Source organism: Ursus americanus, chromosome 24, assembly GCF_024610735.1.
Source record: "Ursus americanus isolate L20-20 chromosome 24, mUrsAme1.1.p, whole genome shotgun sequence".
Lineage (NCBI taxonomy): Eukaryota > Metazoa > Chordata > Mammalia > Carnivora > Ursidae > Ursus > Ursus americanus.
In genome coordinates, this window is record NC_142150.1 from 43,388,367 (window position 1) to 43,399,085 (window position 10,719).

The following is a 10,719-nucleotide window of genomic DNA, read 5'->3' on the forward strand; positions in this document are numbered from 1 at the left end:
CTTCTACTTCTGCTGGGACCCGAGACAGGTGTTCCGGCATCTGGAACCTGCGTGCTCTCCCGTGGAAGATGGGGGGTATGATAGCCAGTGCTGTCCTGGGCTGGCAGGTGTGGCCGTCCAGGCTGTCCTGTACCCGTGACGGAGCCCCCCCGCCTGCTCTCTGCGTCTCTGTTTCTGTCTGAACACGCATCTCCTCGTCTTCCTGTTGCCGGCACCTCGAGGCTCTCCCGGCCCGTCTCCTGTGTGTCTCTGCAGGAAGCCGGAGGTGCTGGGCCTGCTGTCGCTGTGGGACATGGCCCGGCTGGTGAACGTGCTCATCGTGTTCCGGTTCCTGCGCATCATCCCCAGCATGAAGGTGCGTGGGCCTCTGTCCCGCCTCGCCTCCCTGCTGTCCTGCTCCCCGCCTCGCCTCCCTGCTGTCCTGCTCCCGCTGCCGCGTCGCCCTAGAGACTGGCCGAGCCTGGGCGGGGAGGAGCCGAGACCAGGACTGTCCCCCTGGCTGCCTTGGTTCCCTTGGTCTGTGTCCTCAGCCCTGCGCTGCATCTGGGTGATGCCGGAGGGCGGTTAGGAGCTTGAGAGCCGTCCAGCCCTGCCGTACGGACGAGGAGAGGGAGGGCCGGTGCAGGTGGGCGGGTGTGGGGCACCTGGGCCAGCTGCAGGGGGCCTTTGTGCTCTTTGGGGCCCTTGGCGTTTGTGAGGGGCAGGGGCTGGAGCCCTGGAACCAGCGTGTTCCTAGGTGTCCTGAGGTTTCCAAAAGGCCAGGGGTGTAGGCCCATAGTGACTTCTAGTAATGAGGGGCAAAGGTGGGATGGGCCAAGGCACTCACCTCCAGGCCCCCCAGAGGAGTGGGGCAGTGTGGTTGGCTGGGGCGCCAGTCTGCAGTACTCCGGTCCTGGTGGCTGTGACCGTCTGCACGCCCCGTTTTCTCTTCATGTACCCACAGGGGGTGACACGAGCCTTGAGGGAGGGGAGCCAGGTGAACAGGGCATTTAGGCCCAGTGCCCTCCCAGCACAGAGGTAGACTTCGCTCTCCCTGTCCGTTTTCCTAAGAACTTTTTAGGAGAGAGAAAACCAAGGACATCAGAGCCCTTTCTGAGTGTCAAAGTCTTCCCCTGTGCACATGTGTCCCTTCTGCCAAGCTGCGCACCTGTGCTGTCCGGGGGTTACTTGTTAGCTGGCAGACTTTCCCATCGGCAGGTGGCCTGGGGGCCCTGGGTGCAGATGGGGGCTGCTGCACACAGGCCTTCGTGCACGCCACACGCAGGCTTGTGGTCACACACGCATGTGATCACCCTTAACCACACATAAACATGCACACCTAATCACAGTCACACGATTGTATGCATGCGTCACCACACAACCATACGTGTAAGCACCCGTGATCATACACTTGCAGCACAGTCGAGACTCAGATCACACGCGCACACCGAACACACGTGTGAACCATGAGCACAATCTTGCACGTGTGTGCACGACATACTATACACGTGCGCTACTGTGCACACGCATGCGCATAACCGTGCCCACACGCAGTGACGCACACACACACGAGCGTGCCGCACGCGCGCACGTAACCGTGCCCACACGCAGTGACGCGCACACGCACGAGCGTGCCGCACGCGCGCACGTAACCGTGCCCACACGCAGTGACGCGCACACGCACGAGCGTGCCGCACGCTCACACGTAACCGTGCCCACACGCAGTGACGCGCACACGCACGAGCGTGCCGCACACTCGCACGTAATCGTGCACACATGCCCACGGTGGTTCTGGTCTGTCAGCGTCTAGGGTTAGGGGCTAACAGCTCAGGTGGGGTAAACGGGCGAATCGGAAAGTCTTTCTCTGGGGCTCAGGTTTGCACGTCAGGGGAGCAGCCCTCTGTAGCTGGGGTGCCTGGGTGGGTCTCTGAGCCCCTTGCTCAGACTTGATCACTCGGGCTGAGCTGGATGCCTCAGGTCTGCGCTTCTTTGGAGCCTCCAGACCCAACAGGAGCTAATCCAGCCTTCGTGGTCGCTGGGCTGTGTGCTCTGAGCTCCTGCGTGCTGTGGCTTCACCGAAGGGACTTGGAATTGTGACACATCTGCGTCTGGGTGGATGGAGGTGTCTGTGTGTGCGGTGTATGTGAGTGTATATGGTGTGTGTCTGCCTGTGACTGGATGGAGGGATGTAGATGTGTGAGTGTGTGGGGGTGTTTATGGGTGGCCGTGGGGTGCGCATACAGGTGTGTATGGGCAGGTGGCCCTGGGGTGCGTGTACAGGTGTGTATCTGGGTGGGTGCCCGTGAGCTGTTCATACAGGTGTGTATGTGGGCAGGTGGCCCTGGGGTGCTCGTACAGGTGTGTATGGGCAGGTGGCCCTGGGGTGCTTGTACAGGAGCGTATGTGGGCGGGTGGCCGTGGGGTGCAAGTACAGGTGTGTATATGGGCGAGTGGACGTGGGGTGCTCATACAGGTGTGTATAGGCAGGTGGCCCTGGGGTGCTTGTACAGGAGTGTATGTGGGCAAGAGGCCATGGGGTGCGTGTACAGGTGTGTATGGGCAGGTGGCCCTGGGGTGCTCGTACAGGTGTGGATCTGGGCGGGTGCCATGGGCTGCTCGTACAGGTGTGTATGTGGCCGTGGGCTGCTCGTACAGGTATGTATGTGGGCGGGTGGCCGTGGGGTGCAAGTACAGGTGTGTATGTGGGCAAGAGGCCATGGGGTGCATGTACAGGTGTGTATGGGCGGCTGACTGGCATGTGTGTACAGGTGTGTGGGTTGGTAGTGCACTGGTCCTGTCCTGCCTTTCCAGGCAGGGCTGGTGTCACCTCAGTGCGACCAGGAAGAATAGGGTCCTGCTTTCCTTCTGTCCTCAGCTAATGGCTGTGGTGGCTAGTACCATCCTGGACCTGATCAGAAACATGCGGGCTTTTGGCGGGATCCTGGTGGTGAGTCTGGCTGGTGGGCTCTGGCCGCTGGGGGGGTGGGCGCACGAGAGGAGCTGGGTGTGGGGTCTGGTGAGTCTGAGCTCCGCGGGAGTCCTCGGCTGAGCCTGAGGCTGGCTGCTCTGGAGGAAGGAGGGCCCTGTGTTAGGGGCCACTCTCGGGTTGTGTAGGCCCGGGAGGCAAACGTTCCTGAGCGTGGACCTCGGGGCTGGTCTGCGGGAAGAGCTGCCCAACCACACTCCTTTCCATGCCAGAGGTCCATCGGTCACTTTTTATGTGCTCATGTATTTTGGATCGCGGACCATACTGAGACACTGATTTTAAAAAGTGTGAGAGGCACTAGGAATCCCCGGAGCCCACGTAGACCCCAAATGGGGCTTTGGTCAGCCCTTCTTGTGCAGAGGGATTTTGGGAATTCCCATCCATGTTGGCTGAGAGAGAACCATGACATCCCCTGGTTCCAGACCCAGCCTTGCCACTGAGGTGCTGTTGGCTCTGCCCCATCGCCCAGCCCAGGAAAGGGGACCCCTCGTGCTGCTGTAGGCGCGAAGCCCCTCAGAGGGAACGGAGGCCCAGAAGGGACTGGGTTAGCCCAGGGCCTGTGCCCCTTCTTTTGCCCCGGCATGGTGGGAATAGGTGGGGACAGCCGGTGGTCGCCTCTTCTGTCTGTGGCATGAGACTGCTGGGTAGCGTTCCTTGCACATCTTCTCTTGGAGAAGCCTGGCCAGTTCCTACCTGCCACTCCCCTGGGACCCCCTTCCCCTGGGACCCCCCTTCGCCTAAGACCATGCAGAGTAGGGGTCCTTCTCACCGGTCTTCCTGCCACACCTGTCCTGGAGCAGCCTCCCTTCCTTGGCTCCTGGGTCTTTCCCCTTGGCCCCCAGTGTATCTCTGTGGCTCCTCCCTCCTTCCCTCTGGGGCAGCCTGGCTGCCAGGAGACGGTACTTGGCAGGAGGAACCCCAGCGTTCCGTGTCTGTGGAGGAGGCCAGCAGTACCCATGGCTGGGGGCAGCGTCGAGGGCTGGGCGTGTGCTGCTTTGTGGGTCCCTCTGCGGGGGGCACTGAGCATACCGGCCCCGCCCCCCTAGGTGGTGTACTATGTCTTCGCCATCATGGGCATCAACCTGTTCCGCGGGGTCATCGTGGCTCCTCCTGGAAACGGCAGGTGAGGTGGGGCCTGAACGTGCCAGGAGGAGTGCCTCTGGGGGAGCGGAGGAGCTTGAGGCTGGGTGATGGTGTGGGGGCGGGCTCCCCGGCGGGGGGGGGGGGGCTCCTAGTCCCTCCTCTTATCCCCCCTCCCTCTCCGCCCTGCCCGGTGCCCTCACCCAGTCTGTACTGACAGTGTTTCTGAAGCTGCCGCACCCCTGCACCCCATCTGGGACCCTCAGGCCACGCCCCATGCTGGTGGGGGGATGCCCAGAGCCAGACCTGGATCCTGCCTTCTGGAAGCTCCGTTTCCTGTGCGTGTCTGGAGCTCTCGGCCTCTGGCTGCCCTCACAGCACCTCCAGAGATCGGGGGCCCTTTGTTCTTCCTCTGACTTCTCAGGGCCCAGAGGGGTCCAGCTGTGCAGGGGCTGAGGCACTGCTGGGGCGCCCCGGTGTCCGTGTCCCGGTCCCCACCCCTGACCCAGCTTGTCGTGTCCCTGCAGCCTGGCCCCTGACAATAGCTCGGTACCCTGCGGAAGCTTTGAGCAGCTGGAATACTGGGCCAATAATTTTGATGACTTTGCGGTGAGCCCTGCACCCCCTGCTCCTCGGGGCCCCTGCCCTCCCATTGCACGCCCCCTGCCCCTCTGGACCCTGTGTCTGCTGTCCCGCAGGCCGCCCTCATCACTCTGTGGAACGTGATGGTGGTGAACAACTGGCAGGTGTTCCTGGATGCCTATCGGCGCTACTCGGGCCCGTGAGTGACCCGGGCTGGCAGGGCCCCTCCCCCCTCCCCATCACAGTGCAGTGTGAGCCCAGAGGGTGGCGGTGCAAGTTGTGCGCCCTTGCCAGTGACTGGGTTTACCCCTCCTGGGGATTGCTGGGGGTGTGGCTTCTGGAGACTTCCCCGGTGCTGGGAGCCCTGGAGGCAGGCTGAGGGAAGAAGAGCTTGGAGCTTGAAGAGCTCAGCCCTGCCGCAGCGGGTGGTCCTGGGTTCAAATCCCAGCTGTACCTCTCACTGGCCATGTTACCTTGGCAAAAGCCTTGGTCGGGTTGTCTCGAAAACGGGAATGGGAGTGTCACAGAGTTTCCGGGTGCACTCACGGAGTGTTGCTGCGTGCGTCAGTCGTGGTGTCCTATCTCGCACTGCTCACGGGGGCCACGGCTGGCCTTTTTGCCTCCGCAGGTGGTCAAAGATCTACTTTGTGTCGTGGTGGCTGGTGTCATCTGTCATCTGGGTCAACCTGTTTCTGGCTCTGATTCTGGAGGTATGCGAGATCCCTGCTGGGGCTGCCTCGGGTGGTTTCTCACTTGCTGAGGACGGCATGGGGCTGCCGACCAGCCCCACCTGGACTGGCCGTGCTGGGTTCTGGCCTAGTGCTGCTCGCCCTGGCTGCTGGGAGCCTCTTAGTGTGCCCTTGGCATTTGACTTGTGGGGGTGCTCAGCCCCTGGGTGGGGCTGGGGAGGCCCATCAGGCATCTGGCTCCTACAGGAGTGGGTGGCCTTGCAGGGCCCTGGATCCCAGCGTCTGGGAGGGGTCCACTCCCTGCAGTGGATGCCTGGCCAACACCGGAGGGGAAAAGGCTGGTTCATGTGGGGCTCACACCCACTGGCCACCCTTTCCTCCTGCTTGCCAGAATTTTCTTCATAAGTGGGATCGCCGTAGTCACCTGCAGTCCCTTGCTGGGGACCCGGATACCACTTATCAGATGAGCGTGGAGCTGTTGTTCAGGTGCATGGATGAGGAAGGGGCTTCTGCTCTGGGGGGAGGAGGAAGGGAGGGCGAGGCAGGGGGGCGGGCGGGTGTCCTCTGACAGCAACACTCCCTCCGCCAGCTCTGAGCTGGGATCAGGGTCTGGGCTTCCTGTGCTCCTGCTCCCGGGGCTGTGATCTCTGTCCTGCTCTTTGATGAGGACGTTTAAGACAACGTTCTCAGGTTCTGGTAGTCTCCAGGAGATTCTGTTGGTGGATGGAGGCAGGTGGCCCTTACTTCCCTGCGGTGATTTCGAAAGTCCTTCCTCTGCTGGTGCAGGACAGTGGTGGTCGCCCGGAGAGCTGCGGCCGCCCCTTCCCTCCATGTGTTGTAGCAGCCCCTCTGCACCGCCCCGCCGGCCAGGGTGGAGGGCTGCCCTCCTGGGCTTTTAGGAACTCCGTGCACACATCCGGGAGATGGACCTAGGTCCCCGTGCTCAGTTGTGCACGTGTCTGATGATTCCTCAGTGGGGAGCAGGGCTGCACGGCCTCCTGGAGGTGCCCAAGTCTCTCTCTCTCCAGAGCTCCCTGGACATCTTCTCCCCGATTCCACAGGGACGTCCTGGAGGAGCCGGCGGAGGAGGAGCTGATGGAGAAGCTGAGCCATCATCCGCACCTGCAGCTGTGCAGGTGACGCCCAGGTGCGCCGTCCCGGCAAGGGCGGCAGAGGGCCATGTGGCCTCAGGACGGACGCCAGTTGTGGGAGGAGGCAGCTGCAGCCTGGAAGGAGAGACTTTCCCTTGGACGGATGGATGGACGGACAGACGGAACGAACTACTCCACCCGCCTGAGGCTGGGGCAGAGAGCCCTGGGTCGCCGCCGAGCCGAACCACCAACTACCACCAGCTTTTCTTTGCGCCACGTCAGAGCGGGCCACCTATGCTTTGCGTGGCACATGCCACTGTCCTGTAAGCTGCTTCGGTGAGACTTTGGCTTCTCTAAATACTGGAAGAGTGTCACTCCACAGGGGTGTTTATGACTGTCTGAGATGCAGGAAGCAGCGGCCTTCCTTTTGGGCCCTGTGATTTCCATGGTGCCTTCACTGCTGGTGGCCTTCAGGGACCAGAGGCCTGCCCGGGGCCTGCACAGGCCAACTGGCAGCTTTCCAGGGTTTGAATAGGGATGCTTATGGTTTTACATGAGGGGAGTCTTAACTGTTTTATTATTTTATGGCTCACGTGAGTGTGATTGGGTGTATTTCTTTATGGGTCAGAATGCCAATAATATTTATCCTGAAGTCTTGCAAAGAATGGGGTCATCATTCTTACTGGGACACAACTCCAGTCCTTCTCTGGAACAGTGTGGCCAGGTAAGGTTGTTCAGGTTGTGAACTACAAACCTGGCTGCAAAGGTGTGTCAAGCCACTGGACGTCTCCCTAAGGTGAGGGGTATCTTTTTCTAATTTGCATAAAGGCTCGTATGCGCTGGTGGTGGCTCTCCTTTACATATCCGCGGGTCTGTCTTCTAGGTCGGGGAGGAGGGAAAGCGAATAATGTGCAGCTGGCCACATTGCCGCTTGAGCCACGGTGGGTCCAGATTAACAAACGGTTTTCTCATTTCGAGGGCCGACTCGAGTGATGGGTGGGAGCTCCTGGAGGTCTCTGTTGAGAAGGACTGGAAGCCTAATGGACAGTAATGCTGGGATAGGTTAGCAGTGTCTGCTGTGGGTACTGATTTGGTGGGGGTGGGGGGAAACGAGAGCATGGGTGCTGACTCCACTGCAGGAAGTGATCACCTGGGAAGTGATCGCCTCTGTTTTCCCAGCTTGTCTGGGAAGTGGGATTAGAGGAAAGTAACTAGAAAAAGGAACTTCTAAAACATCAAGAAACCCCAGTGCTCAGGGTTATGTTTCATGTACCCACGAACATTGTAGTTTCTGATCTTGGAGTTTGCCTGCGATCTTGGGCATTGACATGCTACCCTTCAGGTTTGGGGCATCTTTGGGTGTACTGAGGACACTCCCTGACCTGTTGCCTCTGCGGGCTCCTTAGAATCTGGGCAGGCTGGTTTTGGGCGGGGAGCACCTCGTGGAGCAGTGGGTTAGAAGTCTGCACCCAGCTTGCCTTGGCAGAGCCCTGCTCGCCCCAGGGACAGGGGTGAGCCCCCCCCCCCCCCCCGTCAGCTGCTGTGTACCCCCACTTGTACCACCACCCCCTCAGCCTCTGTCCCCAAGGTCCGAGCGCCATCTGGTGGCAGGATCGGATTCACTTTCAATGCACGCTGGACCCCATGACCCTCAGGGAGCACTCACTGCTTTTCCCAGGCCCTGGAGGTGGGGAGCCTGGCCTCACACTCTAGGTTCAGGCTCGGCCACCTGCAGTGAGCCTCGTTCCAGTGGGCACTTGCCAGGTGGAGTATCATTTTCTGCCCTGCCTTGTGTAGGTCCCTGAAGTCTTCTGCCTTCCTGTTTCCTGGCTTGTGTGCAGAGAAGCCCCCTCTGATGCTTACCGTCACATGGCACAGAGTTCTGGAGAACCCACGTTGGACTCTGGCAGACCGTGCTGTTCAGAGGCTGACTCTGCCCTTAGGATGGGTAACCAAAGCTGGGGCCAATGAGCTGGTGTCTTCGGACCACAAGCTGGTGTTTCTTAGATGCTCTGGGGGGCGCTGACTATCCCCTCTGTCAGTTTCAAATGGTATCGGTTTCCAAGCCTTTGTCCCTGGGCTGAATTCACAGTTGAGCTGGGGCTCAGGTTTTGATTAAGGGGAGCAGGGCTGGTGGGGGTCTCCTGGTGTGCAGTGCTCCTGGTGCCCCCATCCTGTCCCCCTCCCCCCCATCCTGTCCCCAGCCGGATGCTGCACTGGGTGAGACCCATTTGAGAAAGAACATGTGCTCACATCTCTTAGATAAACCCTTGCAGCTCTGGTGGGGGTCATGCTGTTTTCTGTGGCTGTGGGGGCTCTGGCCACCCCTCCGCACTCTGGCTGGGCATGATATGTGCAGGGGGCTCAGCCCCGCTGGACCCTGGAGTCACCCAGGGCTGTGCAGGAGTCTGGGACACCTGGAGTGGTATCGCTACCCCCCGGGCAGGTGGGAGGAGGCAGGAGCAGGAGGCTGCTGTGCCCTGTCCTGGCTTGGGTCAGGCTCTGAGGAGGGGTGTGTGTCCACAGGCTGGGGAGCCCTGGGCCGGGTGGCAGCAAGAAGCTGAATGGAGGCAGCTGCCCTGGTGGAGGGGGCAGGCTCAGGGGAAGAAGGGAAGGGGCCGTGGGTGGGATAGGGTGGCATGGGTGCCTGTGGGCTCGGAGCTGCCCACGCCAAATAGCAGGGCCTTGGCTCCTAGTCTTTGATGGCCCTGGAGTGTGGGCGAGGCAGCGACTTGGGTGGGCACCCAAGCCCCAGCCTACCTGGGAGGCCTGAGTCCTGTCCAGCTAGCACTTGCAGCCTCCACGCTGTGGGGGAGGGGGGTCTCACTTCCCCCCTGCCCAGCTTGGCCATCAGCTGCCCTGGGGCTCTGAAGGGGAGCTCCTCCCGGGTCCTTCATTGACCAGGAGGGGCTGCAAATGGGCAGGGGCTGCCTCCTTTCCCATTGAGCTTCCCCGTGGAGGCCCTGCCCACACTGGGGAGCCCCTGGAAGGACACAGTTGCCATTTCTGGGGCTGGGGGGTGGGGAGGTCATGAGTTGGCCCATGTTTAACAACAGCACGGAAGCAGCTGCATACTTAGGGAAAAGTTGCAAGTAGAGCTTTCTTCCGGAATCAGTGGAGGGGAAGCTGTGGTTCTGGTGCCCTTCACCGTCAGTGCTTTGGGGGGCCTGCAACAGAAGGCACACTGGGCTGGGGTCGCCACGGGTTCCTGCTGGCTGGTGCTCACTGCGTTCACGGCGTTCTGAGCCTCCAGTTCGGTCCCCCGCCCCCCCCGGGTCGCCTGTAATCTTCCCGGACGGGTGACCTCAGCACTCCCGAAGGTCAGTGAGTGATTGTGTAGGAAGGTCCCCGGGTTGGGTTTATGCGAGGTGTCCTCATGAGCTTGAGTCTGCGGTGTTTGTAGGAATATTCCAGAAGCGCATCCCGGCGGGTGGTGTGAAATTTCCGTTTGCCCCATGGCTGGTGCCTACCCTGTCCCTTGGTGGGGCGGTGGCGGCCGGGCTGCCCAGCGGGAAGTTGCTCCTTCTCCCTTTGTGGTGAAGGGGGTGGTTTGAAGCTCTGTGAGCTTCTGCCTCGCCAAACTTCCTTCAGTTTCTTCTCCCTCCCACACTCGTGTGCGCGCACCATGCTTCCTTCCAGTCGGTGGGTTACGTGTCGGCTGTTGTTGTATTTCATTTCATGCTCAAGTTCTCCTTTGGCCAGCGGGAACCGCTTCATCTAGCTTGTGTGTCCATTTCCTAGGTACCGGCCATCTTTTGAATGCTTCTTTGCTTTCTGCGTGAAAAGATGTTCCGGGCTCACGTTGCACTTTCTCTGCCCCAGCCCTGGAAGCAGCCGTTGCTCCAAGGGCCCCTGCTCCTTTAGCAAGAATAGCATCTAGGAACCAAGATGTAGGTGTGCGGTGTGCCTGCTGCAGCTGGGGTATCGGTGTGCCCCGGCTCTCTTGGAGGATAGAGCTAGGGAGCATGTGCATGCATCTCTCTGTCTGTCCATCTGTCTGTCTATCCATCTGTTAGTTCATCCATCCATCCGTCTGCCCTTCTGTCTTTTGGGCCATCTATCATTTGTCCATCCATCTATCCATCTGTCCATTGTGTGTCTGTCCATCTGTCCATCTATCTGTTCATCTGTCCGTCGATCTGTCCATCCATTCATCCATCCGTCCATCCATCCATCCATTGGTCCATCCATCCATCCATCCATCCATCCAATCCATTGACAACCATGAGATTACACTAGTACCTCCATTTTCAAACCAACACCACGGGGCACATCTGGTTTTCTCTCTGTGTGGTTGTAACCCTTTTTTTCT

At 60.3% G+C, this 10,719-nt stretch overlaps 1 protein-coding gene across 5 annotated transcripts in view; it reads left to right on the forward strand.

The window, feature by feature from the left end:
* The window catches only part of TPCN2 (two pore segment channel 2), a 33,125-nt gene extending 22,642 nt beyond the window's left edge, over window positions 1–10,483 (forward strand). For 3 of the 5 annotated variants that reach the window (XM_045775648.2, XM_045775649.2, XM_045775647.2), the window contains exons 18-25: window positions 256–355; window positions 2,855–2,926; window positions 4,012–4,088; window positions 4,573–4,654; window positions 4,744–4,826; window positions 5,256–5,337; window positions 5,708–5,802; window positions 6,378–10,483. In XM_045775648.2, coding sequence (XP_045631604.1) covers window positions 256–355; window positions 2,855–2,926; window positions 4,012–4,088; window positions 4,573–4,654; window positions 4,744–4,826; window positions 5,256–5,337; window positions 5,708–5,802; window positions 6,378–6,456 — 670 coding nt within the window. In that variant the 3' untranslated portion in view covers window positions 6,457–10,483. The other 2 variants (XM_045775650.2, XR_006775919.2) reach the window with 2 other exon arrangements.
* The last annotated feature ends 236 nt before the right edge of the window (window positions 10,484–10,719 follow it).